At 45.3% G+C, this 24,401-nt stretch overlaps 1 protein-coding gene across 1 annotated transcript in view; it reads right to left on the bottom strand.

The window, feature by feature from the left end:
• The window catches only part of ESF1 (ESF1 nucleolar pre-rRNA processing protein), a 325,806-nt gene that overhangs the window by 249,723 nt on the left and 51,682 nt on the right, over positions 1-24,401 (bottom strand). Inside the window, exons 2-3 of the mRNA XM_086927725.1 lie at positions 5,990-6,670; positions 3,868-4,220 (exon numbers count right to left, since the gene is read on the bottom strand). Of these exons, the coding sequence (XP_086783851.1) occupies positions 3,868-4,220; positions 5,990-6,623 (987 nt within the window). The 5' untranslated portion in view covers positions 6,624-6,670. The remainder of the gene's footprint in view (positions 1-3,867; positions 4,221-5,989; positions 6,671-24,401) is intronic.

A 24,401-nucleotide genomic window follows, 5' to 3' on the forward strand; every position in this document is an offset into this window, starting at 1 on the left:
TATCTCCTTCTTCAAACTCATGAGGAAACTCAGACTGCGACATTTCTTTAAAAATATAATGGATACACCCATAAATAAAGAAGAGGACCAACTAATGGGGTTACAACTGAAAAGCACATGCATGGCACCCATCAGCCATAAAGGTTTAGACATGTAAGTATCATTGGTTAAGAACGACATAGCCAAAATCAATTGTAAAAAAAAAAAATCAAAGTACAACAATCTCACAGCAAAAGAATTAGGCATTGTGAAAGAAATATCTTCAAGAATCGACATTACGTGCACCAAAGCTGACAAAGGTGGCGCGCTAGACATCTTAAACACCAGTTATTATAAAGAACAGGTAACCTCATATCTCATAGATCTGGACACGTATATGAAATTGGAAGCCAACCCCACAGACCAATTCGCAGCTTCTCTACAGGTTATTTGTGCAGAAAGCCTTCAATGATGGTACCATCAACGAGAAAGGCAAAAGGTTTTTGATACAACCCAATCCAAAAAGCCCTTCATTATTCATGGTTCCGAAAATTCATACGAATCCACTCAGACCCCCATGCAGACCAATAGTCACCACACAAGGGAGCTTACACGAACCGGTGGGAACATTTCTAGACCGGTATTTACAACCATGTGTTATGGCCATGGCACTTACATTAAGGACACAACCGACTTTTTACATAAACTCAATCAAGTTACCATCTCTGAACATGAAGAAGTCCTGTTGTGTACAGTAGATGTCAATTTGCTGTTAACTTCAATCCATCACCAATTAGGGATAGAGGCAGTTGAGCATGCATTGCTACGAACAGATTATAAGGATAACCTAAAAGTTTTTTTGATGAAACCTATGGAATTGTCTCTATTACACAGTTATTTCAAGTGGAACAATGAATGGTATCAACAGAAGACCGGCACTTCCATGGGAAACTGTACTACGCTGACATATGCCAATATTTTTATGAACCGGTTTGAAGAGGACAATATGCTTACAGTACAACCATGGATTCCTCACAATGTTCGCCATAAGTTGGCAGGGTATGCTCAGACGTGAGTCCCTTGCTCACTTTGCCACTGGATTCAAGCAAGCCTGGCTGAAGACGGCTGTAATGCCAGAAACCGGTCCTAGGAAGCTTGAATCCGGTCCAGGGAAGGCATGGCTTGGCAGTTCGGGCTGGACTGTTCCCATGAGGCACATGGTCAGACGGATTTGCATATGGCCATGTCTGAACTGGGGTGGCAGAGTGGGCTAAAGAACCGTGATGGATTAAACCCAGATCTGTTGACTGGGTGCGAGTGTTTGATTGTTTCAGATGCTCCGTCCATCACAACCCCCTTTTATACTGCGTCATTAGTAATGTGACCTATGTTCGATAAGAAGTAGGGATCAGAGATTGGGGTTTCAGGGTGAGATTTTAGGAAGTTGTGTTTAAATCCTTTAGCTGCTTTTTTTGTAAGATCTAGGGGTAGTTATGGAATAGGTGTGGTTGCCTGGGAGTTCCATATTTAGGGCTAAAGTTAGTGAGAAGGGGGTGATAAGGTGGTTGATGTGCCTGCTCTGGCATGCAGTTTGGAGGTCAGATGTGCATATAGAAGACATTCACATGTCCCAGACACTGGCATGCATGCCAATATACATGGTTAGGCAAGAGAAATTCTAGAAGCCCCCTTCTTGCCAAACAGGACAGGAGAGAAGCCGCTTCCATGGGTCCGTACCTTAAAGGATATTTTCCCCTCACAAAGCTACCCCAGTGCCTTTTTAACTGGGAGTAAGATGTATCCAATCATACAACAGAGTCATCTTGACCTATTCAGGCAACACAAAATAGTCAGACTTACTGATTAACTCTAGAACACCATTGTGGTGCTTGCTACCGAAATAAAATAATCTAGCTCTAGCCCTAGAAAGGCAGAACTCTGGGAGTACCAAAAGAGCTTTGAAGAGGCCACTAGGCTTTCTGACCTGGCTGAAAAAAATCTCATGCTTTTAAAGGTAATAATCTTTTGTTTCCTTTCTTGAGTGAGTTTGAAAACCAGCAAACTATACATTAGTCTCTGCAACAATGCATCATCTGAATCCAATAGAACAGTCCAATAATAACAAGCACATACTATGTATAGCAGCAGCAAAATGTAGTACACTCGATCCCACGGCCCACTAGTATACAGAGGGTCATTAAAAAATAATCTAACATTATATGCAGGTGAACCTACTATTGTATTCACTCGGGCTGTCATATGCAGCAGAGTTGCTTTAAAAGGTCATTTTTTAAGCACCCTGCTAGAAGTGGTGCGTGTGCTATATGCATTTTTATACAGCTCTGGGGAAGAGGAAAAATCGTAAACATCACTGTAGCTCAAATACTAGTGAGGGCAAAAAATTTGAATTACAGCAAAGTTTTTGACTATTCATTCCTGCTCAACAAATAAAGAGTGTGATTTAAAAAATATTGCTTCTGAAATTTTAACAAATATTAATCACATCCACTTATAGAAGACAGAAAACAATTTGGTTATCATCTAAATAGAAACTAAGCGAATCAAGAACAGCAAATAAAAGGCTTTACACTGCTGCCACTCAAGTTGGTTTTCATTTAAGGATCCTCTGAACGAGTGCTCATCTGGCAAAGACTATCTCATTTTGTGATAAAAGTGAGAGCCATATTATAAATAAACTATGACCAGTTCCCTGTATGTTCCTCACCCGGAAAGTGCACTTCCGGCTGCCAACAAACACATCAGGGTTTTCCAGGATTACTTTAAATGTAGAAATACAACATTTGCAGAGAGCAATAGGGATTGCATTTGGAATAGTAATATATGGCCTTATTGACAAATACTGGCACGATTCAGCTTCTTTTATTAAAACCGCAATGTAATTTCTATAATGGTTGTTGATCCTTTACGGCCTTGGGGGAAGCGAGTGGCTCTTGAGTAGGTCAATCCGTTATTTGGACAATTCCGTCACAAGGATCGGTATTATTATTCAGAGTGCGCATTATGCCGGAATGAATTCAAAGCCTTCGACAATATATCAATATTCCAGTGCAACGTGAACTCAACTCACTTCTTTTCCTAGACTATTTCAGCAAGACCTTTACCTCTTTAGCTTGTTGTTTGTAAAACTAAGCCGGATGATGTACCCATTGGATTAGACATTCCCTATGATTGTAGGACTGTTTCCAGAATTAGTCTGGTGTCTCCTTCAAATCCTCTGTCCCGATGAGGACTCTTTTCCTATTTATTTGGTATTGTGGGTCGAAATGTCGACCCTTTTTCAAGTGTGGACTTTTTTTAAATTTGATGGTGGATTACGACACTTGTAACACAAATGTAGAAATAACATCATACTATCCCTGTAAGTCACATGTATTAGTATTGTATATAGCGATAGAAAACTATTTATTTACCACATCACTTTTCATTGCACCCTCACCAAATAGGAGCAGCTCAGTTTAATATTTGATATTACTTTATGTTTGGAATAATACGTTTTTGAAATGAGAATACATTAATGCATTAAAAAAAATACTTTCAAGAAGGCGTCCTTAACCCCTTCTACGCTGATGACGAGCTGGGCTTGTCATGGCGTAGCCCGCTCGCACGCTGATGACGAGCCCAGCTCGTCACGTAACATGCGGTTTTAAAAAACTCAGCGTACGAGCGGAATTCCGCCCGCACGCATGCGGTTAAGAAACTATTGCAGTGGAAGTCAAGGGCTACACTTCCCCCATAGGGACCAATTAAGTTATTAATCATTGTTCTACCCAGGTCCTTGCGATACTGGGTTGCCCCTTTTTCTTGAATCTCTAATAATTACTGAAAGCAATACACTTGAAGAAATTGAATTTAAAAAAATAACAATACCTCATCACCCCGAGGAGCATTCTTATCCAGTTCTCCCCACGCATGCTCAAATTCGGGCTCCTTTGGAAATATCTCAGCTAGATCCTCTTCGGCTTCATCCTCTGAACTGGTTTCTACATTTCCTTTTCCCCTGGCTAAATCAGGGCCACTGTCACTGTCTTCTCCATCCTCCTTTTCCGATTCACCTTCTTTGTCTGATATTTCCTCAGAGTCTCCTTCAGCCTCTTCGTCATCTTCTTCTCCTGTTTCCCCAGAATCTGATGGATCATTGCCACAGGTTTCCTCGCGGTTTAACAACTCATCTTCTGTGTGAAGTTCATCACTGTTTTTCTCAAGAAGATCGTTATCACTCTCTAAAGAAGAAACATATCACACAGTTACAGTATCACAACCATATCAGATTTTTTTTATAAAATAAAATTAAAAATTCAATCAAAAGTTTTAATAAAAACCACACTTCTTGGATCCAGTTCTCAAAGGGATTTGTACAAGTAAATTCCAACTCACATTTGCCATCAGCTAGGCTTAGGCGTGTGGGGTCAGTAGGGTCGCCTGGTTTAATGGAGAACGGGTCTCACTTACCTCAATAAAAAAAACAGCCTTCAAAAACAGCTCACATACCAAAAACATCTGTCAGTTCTTCTGACGTCTGGAATACCAGTCCACACACAAATGCTACCATTTTTATTAGACCTAGCATGGATACACAATAGTCTAGGAGAACTGCCACCATTCTAAAATTCTAGTGTTTACTGCAAGACTAAAGGACATTTCGAAAAGTGTGAAATTCTGGTGCTTGCAGTTACATAAAAGTGAGGAAATGGTGCTTCCCCAAAATGTAACATTTGCGAGGGACTATAGGTAAGCAGAGCTGACCTAATTCCATACAAATCACAACCACTCAGTTTACCATATACTACAATCTATAAATATCTAGGATTGGTAGGTTTACCTTTGTAACAGACAGCCTTGGGAAAACAAACTGCAGACCTACACCTTGTGAACGCTCCCTGAAAAAACGTGCAACCAAACCTCTCTGCACCTGTATGCAGTTTTCTTCTGATCCTCCTAAATGTGGTTTAGGCGCTTCCAAGTGGTCTCATCTAGACAGAGTGGCTCAGGGGGAACAAGGAAACCAGAGACGAGGCTACTCTGCACAAGTTCTGCAAATATGCTGGCTTTCAAAAATAAATTATCCCGTTTAGCTTGTAGGTCTTCACTTTCCTATAGGCATTATGTGTTATGTCCTTTGATCTGCTCACTTAGGGTAACTGAAATGCAGATAAAGTATTGTGCCCAAAGGTTTGTATAAGGAAAGTTCTGGTTTTTCAGTTGGTTTGTCTTTTAGCGTTTGATAGAGAAAAAAATATTTCCAAGTTGTCAATGGAGTAGTTCAAGTTCCCACATGAGGGAAAATGGGATGAGAGGTAGAGGGAGAGGGAGAGTGAGATGGAGAAAGGAAATGAGATTGGGCTAGCAGACATGAACATTGGGTGGTATGTAGTGGACTGAGGTTAGGCACGCACTTTGAGGCAAATTGTCTACTTCCTGCTACATGAATCTAGATACTTAGTCTGTCTGCAGTCTCTAAACAGTAATCCCTTTGTGTAGGCCTGTATTAAAATATTAATAGGAGAGAGTCCATCCTTATGAAAAGTTCCCCTCCCCAAAGGATTCCTTCTGGAGGATTGACAGGGTACTGAAATCTCAAAATAGGATTCCTTCCCACTAAACTTTTTTGATGCACTCATCTGCTGCTCTAGGATTCCTGCTCAGAGACTGTGGTCTTTTAGCACCAATACAACTATACATCCACGAATATTTCAAGCAGGATAGTCTCTTTTCCAGAAGTGCCTATCAAGTGTGTCTCAATGCCACAGAAGAGGTCATTGCAGCCCCCTTATTTGGATAAGCAAGGGAGCAAACAAAAAATATGTTTTGCCTGCATTCCTTCCTGGGGGCAGGGGAACTGATTGTCACTATCCCAATCTGTCCCCCATATACCCAAAAGACTATTAGCTGCTACTTTGAAACTAAATACACAAACTTTATTGACATTTTCGTTTCGACAAAAAAAATGTTAAGGCCTATGTACGAATGGTATCTGCGCCAAGAAACCCACCAGATTCGGATTCCTTTTTTTCTGTCTGTTTTTCTTTTTGCAATTTCACAGTTTTTTCACTTAATGCATGTGGCTTTTTTGTTTTGTTTACTCTGGACAGGCTTTTCTCTTTCTGCGCTTGATTCCCATCATCTTTTGTTTGAGCAACAGTGCTCTTCCTTGATTCAGCGTCTTTTTTTAAAGAAGTCTTTTTGATACTGACACTGTCTTTTACACTCTTCTGCACTTTCCTATGCGAGTCTAAAGACTCAAAGGCTTCAGTCTTATCATTTTTACTTAGCATCTCCAGCTGTCTGTGGGAGTTAGGTTCCTCAGAGCCAGTAATTTCTTTTTTCTTTTTTTTCTTCTTTTTCAACTTTTGTGATCTATCTGCAAGGTCATTCTTAGAGGGATCAGAGTCGTCAGAATCAGCCAGGTCATAAAATCGTTTCATATCCTGCACAGTGCTGTGGTTCATTGGTCTTCCTCGTTTGTCCACAGTGTATTTCAGATTGAACTTGCCGTCATCAAACATTGCTCGAAACCGTTTATCGATTTTGATTTTCTTATCCTTTTCTGGCATTTCCCAAAACCTGGGGTCCTTTGTGACCCGGTTAAACCGCTGGTCATGTGATAGATCATTTGGAGATGCCATTTTGAAGACTCTTTGAAACAACTTGTTGCACACCTAAAAAAAAGAAACTGGAGAAAACAGCACTGTGTCACATGGGTTGGTGTTAAACAGGTTGATGCACAATAGAGCCTGCAAACTACAGCTTATTTTACAATACATGCTGAAATGAAGGAAATGAGTATCAAATCTATATTTGCGAAAAGTACATCTCCAAGAAATGCCCACAAAGACACAAAAGTACAGTACTCCTGGTTATCCAGTACTGACCAAACCTTTTGTTGTTTCTGCTTAATGAACATGAACTGAACTTGCATGAAAGCTGAACTACCAAGGTGAGTTGCTGGAGAGTCTTTCAGATTAGCACAGAAAAGGTTATCCTTGTTGTATAAATACATGTAGTGAGAACATAATTTTAATCTTGCCTTGTATTTATCAGTTAGTCATTATTTTCCATATAAAAGCCATTCTGCATTATGGGTTTATTTACATTGTTAAAGAGAGAGACAGAGTGTTAAAGCGGACAAAAGAGCAGTGAAATGTAAAAAAAACAAGCAACTGGGTGTGGGCAGGGGGATAGAGTTTGCTAAATTGTACACCACAGATCTGCACCAATGAGGTCCAACAATTATAGCTTTGGTATAGGGTATAACTCCTGCAGTACATTTTCTTTACCTAAACAGAACTGTGTATGTTTACAATGTGAGGCAATGTCTCATTCATCCTCAGCCGCTGTGCCCATGCAGTATTTATTTTTGCTTGCATTTTTAGGTATGCCTGGAGGCAGTTCCAGCATAATGCAATAAAAGAATTTAGTAAAAAATACATACATATATACATAGATAGAGGAGTTTATCGACTGGTCTCTTCAAATGTTAGGAACATTTTGCTTCTGCCTACCACACCATACCATACAGCACACAGGCATGGGTTCGCCAACTTAAGCCATTAGCTCATTCCACTGTAAGTGACGATATTTCACCTGATCAACTGCAAATCCACCAAGTGCCACAGCTGATTACCTAATACTTTACTTTGCTAATGTTTTTTTTTTCCATTCTGTATTCCATTTTTAGGTCTCGCTGGTGTTAGCAGCGCGAAGCGCTGCATCCAGCGAAAGACCTATTGTTGTGGACTTGCCGGGAATGTTGGACACGGGATGTGCACGCGCTTTTCCTCTGTGATTTCACCTCGTGGGCGCGCACGCCCAGCCTGGCGCCGTGCACATCTCCTGTTCAACATTCAGCAGCCTCTCGCCTCTCTCATTCGCGCGCGCGCGCGCGCACACACACACACACACACACACACACACACACACACACACACACACACACACACACACACAGCCACACTCGCGCATGGGCGCATGGGCGCGCACACACACACACAAACACGCACACACACTGAATACACACACACACAGGCATACACACACTGCATACACACACGCGCGCACACACACATGCACACACACTGCATACACACACGCGCTCACACAGCCAACCGACCCACTCACCTGGCTCTATTGTCGTGACTCTCCGCCGCTTCACCTGGTCTTCAAAATGTAAGTGATACTATTAGTCGCACGCGCCAGTTCGTACTCTCAGTTTAATGTCCTGTAGCCATCCTTTCGTAGAACAAATCAACGCTCTTGTTTTAATAACACATGCGCACTGAGCGTGAAAGAACTTTGCCACACATGCGCAGTGTGTTTGGCAGCGCGCGCAGTTTACCTGTAATCTCTGGTTCCGGGTTGGTGGTGAGTGTCTGACGTTTCCATTTACAACAGCCCTTTCCCAAGTAGTGTCTAGCATCATCCGAGCTCTCTCGCTCCTTTTGTGCTCGGGTCTTTTTCTTTCTCTCGACCCCTCGTTCGCACCACAAGCACCTCGGGGAAAAGCCAGGCGTCTGTCAGTGGCCCCCAAAGTGACTGCCCTCTCTGCGCCAGGAAATATGCGTGATTTCCTTTTCTGCGTAAGCTACATGCTGCCTTCTCCCGCAGTCACACCCCGCAACAAATGCTTGCTTCCTCGTTAGCCCCTCTCCTTTTAATTTTGAAGAAGAGACTTGTACCTCGGGAGCCCATCTGACCGCGACCTAGTTTCTCATTTGACTTCCAGGTTTGCGTTCACTAGACATAAACTAAGCATACTTTATAAACTACAGTATTAATTGTTGTATATATTGTACCTAGGTGGTTCCTGAACGCGAACGTGTTAGAGCTTCAAGAATGAGAATACCTGTAGCGGGTAAGCTCGCAAAACCTTAATACCTAATTGCGCGCTCATGATTTTATTTTGCAATGCCTTTAACTTATATACGTTTTGTATAGCTTCTGATTTTGTTTCGAGATCGTGCATGGTAAGACACAAACGAGTCCTAGAACCACCTTAAATTCTATTTGAACGGCTTAAAGTTAGTACGGAATATGGAACAGTAATTACCAGACGTGGAAAATACCATTATCACATAACTCTTAAATCCAATCCTAGGGAAAAACTTTTATTTGACCATAGATCGGAATTTAATTTGACACTTTTAAGAATAGCAACAGTGTAAGAATTGATAGCGATCAACTTGTATTGGGCGTCTGGAAATGTATCTCTGTTCAGCTTGGCACGGGTTCTTATATCACATAGTTACTTTAACAGCCATACTTTGTCTCCCATCGATATGAGTATTTTTCACTCGGAAATATAAATAACGCCCTTGCTGCAAAGTTGTTTGCTCAGAAAAAAATAGAAAACATGCTCTCCATTCTGCCCTTAATATTGTTCTACATCTTGAGTAAGACGATTTATTTTTGTTGTGTATTGTACACGAAAAAATAACGATTGAGTTGGCTTGGAATCCAGTATACGTCAATGTCTATTTGTCTATTTTACAGACCACATCCGAGTTTCTGTTTTTACACTCATGTTGCTTTGTCACAGCTTGGCTGGTATCAGAAGGCAGAGAACTCCTTTGTTTCCAATTGGTTTGTTTTAGGTCTCACTCAACCACAACGTTAGCGTCTTGCAAGCCTCATGTAATATATATAAAAAGTACATAATATATGTTAAGCCCTTGTGCCTGCTCTAATAATCCCAGTTTTTCAACTGACATTCAGTTTTTGCTTCCTCCAATCAAAGCATATAGCATGGGGTAGTGTAAATCTGTTTTGCCTGGCAATGTACACATCAGCCTAAAAAGAAGTGCACTTAAATGCAAAAGCATATAAGCCAACACTTGCTTGGTTTTTTTTCACTTTTCCTTTCCATTATTTCTTTGTATTCTTTTGCCACCCATTTGTGTTTAACCCCTCCCCTGCTGATGACGGAACCGCTCCGTCATCAGCTGCGGTGGCGCTGTAATGATGACGGAGCGGTTCCGTCATGGCCCGGCTGCCGCGCCTGCGCGGCACATTCTATTGAGCGGTGCGGGCCATGACGGAACCGCTCCGTCACGAGCACAGCTCAACCGCGGCTGGTGACGGAGCGGTTCTGTCACCAGCATGCGGCCGCCGCCCCGCCCTGTTAGCGCTGCAGCGGAATAGCCGCCGCAGCGAAAGGGTTAAACTGTGTCTTCAGTCTGCAGTAAAGTTTGTATACACTTTTTTTTACATTTAAGCATTGTAAGTCACATATTTAATATGTGGATATTGTCTACCCAGTCCTAACGTTTGGAACTGTTGCGATTATGTTGTACAGCGTATTAGACCAGAGAAACATTATAGCCCAACTACAACAATGAAATAAACAGATAATCGTCATAAAAAACATTGCTGGTGTGGTGTGGTGTAGTGTAGTCCAGTCCATGGAGAACCGTATAATCGTATTGGCAACATCATTGTCATTGCATGGGTGTGGTGGTGTAACTTGGAAGGCCTCAATGCAGTGAGCGTTCCTTTTTTGTGTGGGCCTGTACGAGAAATTATGTATGATTTTTCTGGATCCTGTTTTCCTTTGAGCCAGCATAATAACCCCTTCATTTCAGACTATACATTGTCTGTTCTTACACTGAACTGCACATTCAGGGGTTATTGATGCTGTTGTTCCTAGAGAGAACTATTATCAATACTTAGCTATTGGACACCTTAATTCTCTAAAATCGAAAGGCACAGTAAAGACCAGTACACAGTTCCATGATAACGGGTGGTTATCCTTATTGTGTTTTGTTGCGTCAACTATCCTTGGAGTGCAATTTTGAACTCCTGTAACAACCCAGCCTCATGAATGACAGACAGTGGGGAGTTCCAGTAAAGTGAGCCTAGCAGGTAAGAGGCTTCGAAATTGGTATTGTGATTGGTGATCTAAGATTGCGGGTTTTGATGTAGCTAGAGGCAAAGTTTATTGATTTAGAGTACTGATATTAGTAATTAGGTTTGTGGTTAATCAATGTGCCTGGGGTTCCTAATCGGAGGTGGGGGAGTGCATGTGTTTAGAAGATTGCAAAGGGACAAAGTTTATAACCATTTCTGATTGAAATAGTCTTAGAGGCCTACTAAATTAATATTGCAGTACTAAAGTCTATCTATCTATCGCACTCACTATCTATCTATCGCATCACCACAGCATCACTCAGCACCACCACAGCATCACTCAGGTGAACCACAACATCACTATGCGCTACCACAGCATCACTGAACGCCACAGCATCACTCGTCGCCACCACAACATCAATCTGTGCAACCATGCAACAACAACTGGTTCAAATATGTTCTCAATATGTTTCAAGCTTTATTACAAATGTCACAAAAAAGATGTTAATATTTCACTTCTGTTCTTGGATTTTCGTCACAATAAAATACACTAAACATAATATTCACAAAAGTTATTTACAAATGTTTAAGCTATTGCCATTATAAATTACAATAACTTTTATTTAAGTATTAATTATTAAAAAATAAAAGCCAGTTATTTGTAATACCAATACATCTAAGTCACGTAAATACAACACATATTGCATTACAAATGCTATAGGTGTCACATTTGCAAAAGTTATAACTATTGGCATTGTAAATGACAAAGCTATTAATTTAGCTATTTTCAAAAACACATAAATAAAAAAATTGTCATTTACAATACCAATAGCTCAAACTTTCCTAATGCGAGACCTATTGCATTGCAAATGCTTGTTAGATCTTGGCTACAGACAGCTTTAGTTTCCAAAACTTTAAATATACTTAGATTGTCCCTTTTTCGGGACTAAATGGCTTTGTTGTCTATAAGGTGTCTGCTATTAATTTGATGTCTTTCCTCCCCGTTCTTGCATTTGCCCAGCCCAGAAGCATTTCGGTCACACAGAGTTCTCGGTGAGTGGTATCCTTCCACGGCTAACTTCAAGGAACTCTATCATTTAGCAATCCATAGGATTGCTCTCTCCCCCACTTTTTCATCTGTCCGCCCGCACAGGTTCCTTATACTCTATTTCGGCCTTGCCTCTGATGCTCACCATCTCACTTGCTGCTTTATGTTTTTATTTTATTATTATCATTTTTTTTACAAGAGTCAGCGAGCTGCTAAATACTAGAGGACTGTTTCGTTATTTATTTGTGCTAGCGTGCATGGCTTCCTTCTCTATTTTACTTTTGCTACCTTAGAATAGTAAATGAAATCCATGCGTTACAACACTACTGGCTCATGCGTCTCAGCATGTGTCTTGACATGAAAACATGTGCATCAGTGGCCATCTCCGAATGTCTTGTAACGTGGATGTCCTGAGAGAAATGCTACAATCAGATTAGCGGTGCAAAGAGAGCAGCAGCAACGACCGGGAGAGATCAAAGAGTCTCTGCATTGTTCCAACGATGAGCAGAAAATGTTGATAAGAACCCTCCTCACCAAGAATAGTGTAGGGAATCCTTCAGTGGCGGCTGGTGACATTTGAAAGTGGGGAGGCGTTAAACAATTGTACTTCACTGTGGCGGGCGAAAACACATGCACTCTCAGGGTGTTGCTTAGCTAAAAACTAAAGAAAACAAGCATTGAAAATGCAACAGGTCTCGCCTTTGATTAAGTTAAAGCCATTTGCTTTGCTAATGGTATTGTATAGCAAAGCAAATGGCTTTAACTTAATGAAAGGCGACACCTATTGCATTTTTCCACTCTGCAGCCTCCCCCAGTCTTCGGCCTCTTCCACTCCCCAGACTCTCCCTACCCAGAAGAATCTTCACCTGCAACCTCTTCCAGTTCCCAAACACTTCCCCCCCACCCTCTTCCATGTTCCACTCCTCAGACTCTCCCAGTCCTTAGTCTCTTCCACTCCCCAGACTCGTCCTACAAACTCCTCACACAGAAGTCTACGTTCCACGCGCTCTTCTATTCCCCAGACACCTCGACTTTCAGTACTCTCCTCCCCTTCTCTCTCCAGAATATAAATCCCAACCCTCCTCCGTCCTCGCACTCTCTTAAGGAGGCGGCCCTCTTGCAAGGGAAGCAGACACAGTCTCCAGTGCCCCCATATTCACATTGGAACGCTTAGTGGCCTTGTCACGAGTATGAAGCTCTACATAACGTACTACACAACCTTCCACGTTTTGCCCTGTAGGAGGACAGACGCTTACAAAGAAATGCTTATCTTCGGATAGCTATCTCTCAAGAGGTAGCAGGGCCTCACCCAGCCAAGACAAATATGTGAAGAGTGAGTTCAGGAGCTCCCTTCCGGATCACTTTGCCCCTCAGTGCACTCTGAATAGGTAGAGCCGTTACGCTTCGAGGAGCCGATCCCCCCAGCTCAGCAGCGTGTACCTTGAAGGCGTATAGTGCTTCCTATCTAGTCTAGTCTCTTCTGGTTGTAGGAGAAATAATAATGTTTATTAAGACATATGTCCATAAAACATGAAAAGCAGCATCATTAAAAACATATAACAATCACATAAACCAGCACCCTGACATGTACCATCATTAAAAAGTAACCACAAGAGTTTAATAAACATTTTTAAAAAACTGCTTCTCTGGCCCGGCTCTGCTCTGTCCAGTTGGGCTTCCAGGACTAGTACCCGAGCGCCCTACAGCGCCCTGACGCTACCGGGCCCCGACTCGGGCTTTACAGACCCTACAACTCCTTCACTACTGCGAGACATCGGCAAATCAAGCTTCGCAATCACGAACCCAGGCCCAGCGCGGCTCTATCAAGCGTGTTGAAGCAATTAGTTAACCGCATTCGCGCTAGCGGAATTCTGCTCCTGCGCTGAGATATTCAAAAGCGCATGTTACGTGACGAGCTGGGCTCGTCATCAGCGTGCGAGGAGGCTACGCCATGACGAGCCCAGCTAGTCATGAGCGTGGAAGGGGTTAACGCAGTACACAAGCAGAAGGATACAAATAAATGAGCACTTGTATAGACAAGTGAAATGTGAGGCTAGCTTTGCACGCCTTGTGGGTTTAGAGCCCATGGCCAGCAGCAACATAAGTGGTTTATTTGTCGTGGCACAGAATAGAAATACCGCTACTACATTTAATAATACATGGCTTTATTGCGCTTGCTCCTACAGGTCGACTGATTGGAAATGCTATAAATAATGTGAGTGTTGTTTAGGCACCGGCCCGATGGTGCTCAGTTTAAACACACCGTGAACGAGGAAAGGCTGAGCGGGCGCTGGTGCCAAGATTTTAAGTTGCGACTCATGGCCCGGAACAGGCGCCAGCAGCTAGCGCTTAACTCACCAAGCTATCTCGCGGAGTTTGGTCTGAAGTTCTGGTGAGGCTGTTGCAGCATCATCCATGCTGTGAGATTTCCTTCCCAATAGTGAAGAGTGCGCTCCTGAAACTTTTTGTTTTTGCAGATTTATATAGCGCGAACTCAATCCAAAGGATTGGAGCGCTTTACATGATCACCACTTACGTTACACAAAGACACATTCATTTGTTTGTTTTTGGAAGGCAGGGGGAGATTAAGTGATTTGACCAGAATCACAGGATGCGGAGCCGACGCCGAGGATAGAACCTGGTTCCCCAGCTCCAAAGTTGGCAGCCCTGGACGCGAGACCACATCCTCTCAAACTGAAAATATGTTTTTTTTTGTTTGTTTTTTTAAAATCTCCCTCCCTCTTCACCATGTCTAGGTTCCTGGAGACCATGGTGACCCCTGCACGATCTCCCTATGTTAACCCAGGGTTGGGATCACCCTAGTGCTCCACCCTGAGGCTTCCGACGCTCTGTGTGACCTGAAGCACATCACAGCACATTTAGCCTTCACACTGAATAAGAGTGAAGTGCGCACACTTTCAATTGCCAGCACCCCTAATACCTCCCTTTCCCGCCCCGTCTCCTTAAAGAGACACATCATTATTTATTCCACCACCTGAGGCATTTTCTGCTGCGCGGAAACTCAACGAATCCGCTGCCATACAAAAATTGGCAGCTACTTGCGGTCTAACTGTGCAGTGAGAGGTAATTGGAAGGGGAAGAAATTATGGCCCTGCATTCATCTTCTGCTGGCTTTCAAAGTCCTTTCTACATATGGGGAATGTACAGATGAGCACACAAAACGAAAAACTTGGACTGGCTTAAACAGTGACAGGTGACAATGGGCCACAGAGTAACTATTAACTAACAAAAACCTCAAGGTTTAGTTTGTGATTTTAGGTATTTACATTTCGAGGTAATCAAAGGTTAGTCAATGAAGTGGTGAGATTGCATTTAAATTCAGAGGTCAATTTTTGGACACCCATTCACGCTCCTTTAAAACAAACACAGAGAAGTCCCCATGGGGGTGGCTTCTGCCATATAGTAGAACCTGTGACACTCCCCGCTGCATCAGGCAAGAATAAAACCCCCATTGCGGAACTCGAATTCCCGCGCAGTTTCAACGTGGAGTCACTGGGCGGTAATGTTGTTGGGGCCGGAACCCCGGTGCCCCCAGACGTTAGCGCTCCTGCTTGGATAGCTGTGCGCTGTCCGACCTCAGCTCCCGCTCAGGCTAGGTCTGCGGTGTGAGTATACATGCGGAGGGACAGCTCTGCTGAGGTATAGTTAGTGTAGCTTTTCTGTGTAAATAGATGAACACCGCTGCTGTCTGACGGCAGTCTAGAAAATTGGTTTAATCTAATCGTAATGGTAGTTATGGTGTACAAAGAAGACATACTACCATTTTTGTGAAACGCGGGGCACTTTGAGGCTATTGCTAGTACCATGATGCAAGCAGCTGAATATCTGCTCATCCTGTGCACCGCCACACAGACTTTCCTAATGCTCATCAGGTCCTTCTGCCGCTGTGTTCCCACACTCTCCCCGGCCTGGAGTCAGGTACAACGTGTGCGTGTCGCAGTGCAAGCAGTGTACCGAGCCCGGGAGGCAGCAGAGCTCGGGTGGGCAGGGGAGGAGGAGGGGCAGGCAGTGACCTCACCGCAGCAGCTCGGAGGGTAGCGAGACTGCGTGCCGGTCTCTCTCCTGCTAAACAGAGGCGCGTGATCCATCCCCACAGGCCCAATCAGAGAGCCGGAGTGGCGCGTGCTCCAGCCTTGAAGGCAGCATGATGGAGCCTCTGATAACAAATCTTTTACAACAGCCATAAACCAGGCCGTCATGTCCGTAAGGGCGGTCCAAAAAGCGGACAGGGCGGCAACCGAAAACCCTCCTTTTACCCTAAATGCTGATGCTACTCAATAAAGGAGTGGCGGAGCTTAGTGTCCCTTTATTGTTTACAAGATCTCTCGCAGGGCTGGGCAGCTTCGCTGCCACACCCACGCTCGACCTAATAAACAAGCACCGCCTCTCCCCTACCTGCTACACCGCCGAGGAAACAGGATACTGAATCCCGCCCCTCCAGGACTCCCTGACCTGCCTCATGGTTGCCAAGGCAATATTTCTAAAAATATTGTCGTGCTACCGTAAGGCAGGTCATGGAGTCCTGGAGGGGAGGGATCCAGAGCAGACAAATCTGCTTAACAGGAGCTTTTTCCAATGGCAGGCCTCCGTTTCGAGAGGCCTGCCAATGGAAAAAGGGGGCGTGGTTTCACGCAGTACTGAAATTCTCCTGTTCACAATAAGTCTTTGCCTCCAGCAGGGCAATGCCCTGCAATGGAGGCTTCGACCTAAAAAGTAGTGTCTTAATAGTGAACAGTGCAAGGACACAAGTAATGCCCAACACCTGCAACAATGGGCGCCATTTAAGCACTTTCAACCTGCATCCGATAATCTGCCAGGATCTCTGTCAGACACAAGTTAGTGATGCCATCACATGAACATTTAAACCTACTGTACACTACAGTGCTTTCATCTTTCACTGTATCATTATTACACATGCACCAATGAAACTGCCTCGATAAAAGATTGTGCAATCCAATCACCTATTATTTACATGCATGCATGTGATGTTACACACATAATTCAATTAACCCAATCAAGGCCTGCCTTCAATTTAAAAACACTCTTTGGAAATCTTATAAAGCATTTCGTTTCAGGAGAATGAAAGTACTGCAAGGTGAACACACACTAGAAACTGGAGAGATGCAAGTGGGAAGGGCAAACATGATGTTCTCATACGACCAATTTGCAAATCACGCCTCGCCTGGGCACCAGGGCGCCTTGTTATTCAGACGCAGTCTACAATCCTTTAAAAAAACAGTAACCAACACCCTTTGGGATGGGACCTTGAAGCCAGGCTCCGACTACTCAGCGTACCGCAGACTCCCATAGGATTGCTAATAGACGCAACAGCCCCCACAAAGCCCAACAGTAATGTAAGTGCCGGGGTGCAGGCTAGGTATGAATTATGTTCTTTAAGAACCGGCACTAATTGGGGCAGAATGCCTATATGAGAGGGCAAGCTGTGCCAGGCAAGGTACCTTATTAACGTCACGGCTGGCAGACAATATAGTATAACGCACGCTCCACCTTCAGAGCCTCCATTCTCACATACACCCGTGCACCTCTAGCCGCACAGATTGAATCCTTAATGGCTGCACATTTTTGGCCATATTTGATGCTATAGGGTTAGATGAGCTTCTTACCTTTTCCTTTTGGCGTGAATGTTGGAAGTGGATTTTACGATTCGCTCTCGTTAAACTGGGTGTCTGAAGTGCAATTTGGGGCAGCTGCAGGCAGCGATCACAAACACACAGGCATGCGGCGGGGGTCACTGTGCTCCTAGTTAAAACAATGAAATTGAACTGTACCCCGCCCACTTCAACGCTCCTGATGGTAACACCTCGAGTCTTGCAAACATATTTTATGGGTAGAGGCCTGGTCTAGCACACGAGGAGTGCTTCTTGGGTGTAATTTCTCAGTGGGTGTGCAGTGCCCTCCCTGGTGCAGACATTACAAGCCATGAAATCTCCCTGGGTGGAGGTGTTCTGTGTTCGAGAGGGGCTGCTCTTCTCCATAACTTATTACTGCGAACGCAGTGACCTCTTGCCTTTGAGAGCATGCTGTAAATAATGGACGCGGGTGCTTGCTGTTTCTCGGTGTGAGGTTCTCGAAGAAATCGGTAGGAGCTGCTGGGTCTGTTTTCTTCCTTTCAGAGATGTGGCCGAATGTAGGACAAGTGCAACTTGCAACTAGCATGTCAGCCAGCAGCACTTCAAGCACTCAATGTGTAACTAGCTGAAGCTGAATGGTGCTCAGCAGGCGCTCTGGAAAACTAATGGGCTGGTTCATAAGCAGTTTTCAATCACAAACATATTTTAACGGTCACAAAAAGATACTAAGCAGGGGAAAATTCACTGTGGGATAAAGAACTTACCTTGGCTTCCCACTTTTCTGACTGAAACTCCAGACTTCAGTCTCCCGCCGTCGCTGCATTTGAATAATTCCTCTGGGCTCGTTGTCGTCATTAGGAAGGCTGCAGTCTCCCTCCCCTCCACCGCAGCCACAGCCAGCGCTGTGATTGGTGCGTCCGGCTGCCCTTAACCGCGTCATTTCTCTGTATGCTGCAGCAAGCAGCATACAGAGAACACACAGGGAGAGTGGGAGGTGGCAGGGGGGAGCGGCTTGCCCACTGTTGTTAATACGGTCTGCTTGGGCGGCCTCAGGCTGCCCAAGCAGTCAGTATGAACAACAGTGGGAAAGCCGCTCCCCCCTGCCCTCGAGTAACCCCGCCCACTCTAACTTCTGCTTTCTCGCCGTGCGAGAAGGCAGAAACAAATGGTAGTTATTACCATAATAACTACCATTTGTTTCTGCCTTCTCGCACGGCGAGAAAGCAGGGGGGCCGGTGCCCAAGCGCCCCCATAGAGGAGCCGCCACTGGAATCCTTGACTCTCACTGTTGCAGTGAATAAGATAGGTATGCTTGCAGTAGTTCAGGAGTGAGGCAGTCAGGGAAAGTGTAGATGCAGGGCAGAAGTATAGTTAAAATTGCCAAGCTCATCTCACCACTGGGTTGTAGCTTCTGGATTCTGTATCAGGACCGGAGGCAAAGGTAATGCTATTCTCTCTCCACTTTATTAACATAGCAGCCTTCACTTAACAAAACGTTATTTTCCATTTCTTTAATTTAAGGTGAAAAGAATAAACAAAACTAATAGTTCTACGAAGCACTTGGGGACAGATTTCCAAACATAGCCAATCAGCACACAGCTGTAGTCCTTAATGCAGCCATTCATTGCTTGCTGAGACTGCAATAGTCTTCCCTCGGCTTCGATCCCCCCTCTTTCTTCGCTGCTGCAGCCTCAGATAAGGCGCATTCTCCTTTAGCTTCAATATGTATAATGCCAATACCTTCAATTTGTTTGAACACTTATTTTGGATGCCAGTGTTATTTAATTGCTAATATTGCGTGTGAGATTGCACTTTGCCCGGATGGCTTCCCGGCCGCGGGAGTGTTTTCACCCACTCCTCCCCGGTTGTTAATTTCTTGGTGCAGCACTGCGGACCTCCGCCCGCCAGGTGGTGCTCTTAATCCAGTAGCAGTCTCAACAACGTGCGATTCTATTACAGGACCGGAGGCTTCAGATTATGCTTCTCATTCTTTACTGCAAACATCACAGCAGCCAATGAAAATGCGTATTTTCATTAAATAACAGTAAACAAACTACATTTCCCATCATGACATGTATATAGGCACGTCCCCATAGTCCATAAGAACCCCTTGCGTGCAGCCATCTTCCTCTTTCTTTGCTGCTCACAGCAAGAGATAAGTGCACTTTGTTCCTCCCTCTGCTGTTTTGCATTGGTTCTAATTACATTTGATGGTTATTACTATATATGGCTTATTTCGCTATTGATATGGATTAGATGTACTTTGGACTTGCCTTATTGTCAATTGCTTGCAAGTTTGTCGTTTTCAGGAATTGGTGCACCTGCGGGTGAGCGCGTTATCAGGAGCGCTCTGTCACCCGCCCTTCGTCATTCCTCTGTGGCTCGTGGCTTAGTTCGCACCGTTCGGCGTGTAGATTGCACGGTCATTGACCGGGGGCAGACCGACACAGACTCCATATCACTGAGCCTGTTTTGTTTCCCGGTGCAATTTTCCCCTCCTTTCGGTACGCGCGTCTCATGCGCAAGGGCTCCCCTAATCGCCCGATGACGCTGTAGAGGCCGGTGGATCTCGGCCGCGACGCGCTCCCCAACGCGCTGAAATTGGGCTATCCTCTAGTAGGATTTCAGTCGCGTTTGGGCAGCACGTTTGCGGCGCAAATTTTTTCCTTTCATTCCACACGCGAAGTTGGACGCTTTTACAACGGTGATCGCTCTGCTCTGTATACCGCCTGGAAAAGGTTGTAAAATATTGGCCTATTGACAGAGTGAGCACACACTCTTTGTATACACTTTTTGGCCTGGGTCTCTGGCCCTTTGTGGTTACAGCATTGCTGAGGGGGTCTGTAATTAATCCATTGGTGTGCTGAGTGGGCTGACCCCCCCCCCTATTACCCTCCTTGTGGCTTAATAGGGGCTTACCAGGACCCCCTTTTACCATTGAGTTTCATTAATATCAGACTTTTCTTGCCACCCCTGATAATGGCTGAGTGGGAGCAGTACCCAGAGGAGTATGCTGAGGAGGAGACATATGAAGGACAGCAGGAGGCTGTCTTGGAGGACAATTTAGTAAATGCTTTGGACGCTTCGGTCCAGTCCTCAGTGAACAGGGCTATGGAGACCACTGTCCCACAAACTGTTCAACAAACCCTAGCAGCAGCCCTACGCCCTAACAGGAAGCAACTGGAGGGCTTCGCTAAGAGACACGGCTATGACAAGCCGCAGAAGAAGAAAGCAGTGGCATCTACATCTGTCCAAAGCTCGTCTGACACTGTTAAGTGGCCACATGCACAAGCACTAGTGGAGTTGACAGCCAGCGAGGCAGCTGACCATTCATATTCAGAGGGCAAGGCTAAAGCCAAGCGTAAGGCCCATGCAGATACAGATACAGACACTAACACCATGAACACGGACACTGATACAGACACATCAGAGGAGCCACCTCCACCAAAAAAGGCGAAGACACCTCAGCCAACTGGGGCGACACCTGTCAATACCCCATTCACCTTCGACCCTTCTGATATAATGCACCCCAGATCCTCTGAATAGGTGCCTCCCACCGCAGTCGCAGCATACCTACATGAGAACCTTAGGAAGAGTTTCCCAAGAGAGGTGCGCAATCGCCTCAAATCGGAGTGTCCACGGCCGGAACTCCCGGACAAGGTGGCGGATACGCCAGAGATTGATGCTAGCCTTTTGACCTTTCTCCGCAAATTTTCTAAAGACCCTAAGCGAGGTCTTGACCGAGCATGGAGAGGATGCCAGGACAAAATGCTGGATGTGGTGGGCCCCTTGGCCAAGATCCTAGAGATGGCCTTAGCGGCCAAAGAATCCTCTACACCTGTAGATCCGGATGTATTGGCAGGATGGACCCAGAGGGCCATATGCCTCATTGGCAACGCCAATTGCGCCATATCTTCCGAGAGACGAAAATCTCTCTTAATCAAAATGGATAGTAACCTGACCGAGTTGGCAGACGCAGAACCGGGACCCCTAGCAGCGGGTCAACTCTTTGGCGTCAAATTCGTAAAAGACGTCTCAAAGTACGTCGGGACTTTCACGGCCTTGGATAAGGCCCATACAGGGATCAAGAGAGCACTTAGCCAGGGTGTTTTTAACAGAGCCGGACGAGGCGGGGTCGGCTCCCAAAGAGGTGATTTTGGTCGTGGACGAAACAAATACGACTCCACCAGAGGCGGGACCTTCTACCCATCTCGCAGGACGTTCAACAGGGGACGATACCAGTCGAATAACAACAGAGCGAACTTCAAGGTTCAACAAAACACAGGTGAGCGTTTCAGACCTTTCTCTTCTTCCGTCGGGGGGGGGGTCGTACTCAACACTGCCTGCGGCAGTGGCAAGATTTAACGCAGGACGCCTGGGTGTTACAGACAGTGCAGGGTTTTCACTTAGAGTTTTACTCTCGTCCTGTTCAATCAGGTACGCCTGCAGATCTCCATTTTACCCAACAAGATCGCAGTTTCATCGAGGCGGAGATCGTTGGGTTGCTGCAAAAGTGAGCGATAGCACCAGTCATTCAAGGGCCTCGCGGCTTCTGCAGCAACTAATTTATTGTACAAAAGAAGGGAGGTGGGAACAGACTGGTTCTGAACCTCAAGGATTTCAATAAATTTCTCACGTACAATCACTTCAAGATGGAAGGCATCCATCTTTAAACGGACTTGCTTCAGGAAGGAGATTGGATGGTCAGGTTGGACCTCAAAGACGCTTACCTCTCCGTTCCCATCTTCCCTCCGCACCGCAGGAACCTACAGTTCAGGTGGAACGGCCAATGGTACGAATATTTGGCTCTGCTTTTCAGGCTCTCCTCAGCTCCTTGGTGTTTCACTAAGATAATGAAGCCGATTGTGGCTCTTCTACGGGAGAGAGGGATACGTCTTATAATTTACCTGGACGACATCCTGATAATGGCACAGAGTTAACAGGTTCTTCTGCAGCACCTCGCCCTTACGACGACGCTGCTTCAAACGTTAGGGTTTGTCATCAATCCAAAGAAATCAGTGATCACTCCTACTCAGGTAATAGAATTCCTGGGTTTCACGATAAACTCGACAACGGCCCAGTTGTGCCTTCCGAAGGCGAAACTGAAGGATCTCAAGAAGGAAATTCGGAAGTTGTTGAACAACCAGACAGTAACTCTCAGGGCGATTGCCAGAGTAGTAGGGATTTTGGCCTCATCTGTCCAAGCGATATTCCCGGGCCCTCTTCACTACAGGGCCCTGCAAATGCTAAAGATCAGACATCTTCAGAAGGGACTGCCCTATTTGGACGTCATCCCTCTATCAGAGGAGGTACGGACCGAGCTACAATGGTGGCTAGGCCATGTGGATGCCTAGAACGGCAGAGCGATTTTCGGCTCCTAACCAGAAGTCATAATCGAGTCCGACACCAGCCGGTGGGGCTGGGGGCGCGCTGCGGAGACATCTCCACAGGTGGCAGATGGTCTCCACAAGAGCTTGCATTGCATATAAATTGCTTGGAATTACTAGCAGGGTCGTTCGCCGTGCGGACGTTATCCCCGAGGCAGACCTCTTGTTGTATCCTCCTGAGCATGGACAATGTGTCAGCAGTGAGGTACATCAACAAGTTGGGCGGCACGAGGTAGTTGCTTCTTGTGCAGATAGCCAAGGATTTTTGGCATTATTGCCTGACGAATCAATTATCGGTTATAGCAGAGTATCTTCCGGGCCAGTCCAATCAAGTAGCGGATTGGAACTCGAGGTACCTCAGGGACTACAGCGACTGGAAGTTGCTTTCGGAGGTCTTTCAGTGGATACTTTGGGGTCCATTCCAGACGGACCTCTTTGCCGCCAGATTAACATACCAACTCCTGCGGTTCTTTAGCTGGAGGCTAGACCCTCTGGCGAAAGCGACCAATGCCTTTCTCCAGGATTGGTCGAAGGCAATTCAATATGCCTTTCCCCCCTTCATGTTGATACCCAGAGTAATGTCGCAGGTGATCAGACAACGTGCAGAGATAGTATGGTGACGCCATGGTGGACGTCCCAGTCGTGGTTCCCCAAGTTATTGCAGTGGAGTTGCGATCTCCCCAGACTCCTTCCGGAGTCGGAATTGCTATTGCTGGGCCCTCATCAGGAACGACAACCACTGATAGTGGAAGACAGGCTTCAGCTGATGGCTTGGAGGCTTTCAGGGAACAGTGGCAACTGCCAGGGGTTTCGAGCAGGAATTCCGATTTTATCAGGCAGGCCTGGGCACCATCCACAAGAAAAAGGTATTCCTCGGCCTGGAAAAACTGGGTGGATTGGTGTGTGGAACGACACTTGGATCCCGTGGGGGCAGACTTACCCCACGTGTTGAACTTTTTATCGGATAAAGCAGCGGAAGGATTGGCTTATAGATCGGTGACCAATTTCCGGTCCGCCATTTCAGCGGGCCATGCCCTGATAGACGGGGAAACCGGTGGGCATGCGCCCAGTGGTGTGCAAGTTGCTTAAGGGTATTCGGGTGGCCAACCCACCGAAACCCAAGTATACAGGTTTGTGGGATTTTTCGCTAGTTCTCGCATTGTTAAACGGATGGCCTGTCAACACGCTTTTAACTAGGAAACAATTATCGGCCAAATTGGCCATGCTACTTTCTTTGCCTTTCAGCATGCAGACGTTCGTCGGACGTGCGAGCCCTCGACGTTACAGGTAGAGTATTTACTCCGGAAGTAGTTTCCTTTACCATCACAGGACGCACCAAAACAATGTCACGTCATATTAGTTATAATGCATCTAGTGATAATGAGAAATTATGTGTGGTACGATGTTTGAAGACATATGAGGAATGCACAAAGGCCATCAGGCCTCAGGGCTGTTCACAATTGTTAATTGCATTGCAAAAACCTTTTAAAGCTGTGGCGGCCGCCACCATCGCCA

Source organism: Lissotriton vulgaris, chromosome 6, assembly GCF_964263255.1.
Source record: "Lissotriton vulgaris chromosome 6, aLisVul1.2, whole genome shotgun sequence".
NCBI lineage: Eukaryota > Metazoa > Chordata > Amphibia > Caudata > Salamandridae > Lissotriton > Lissotriton vulgaris.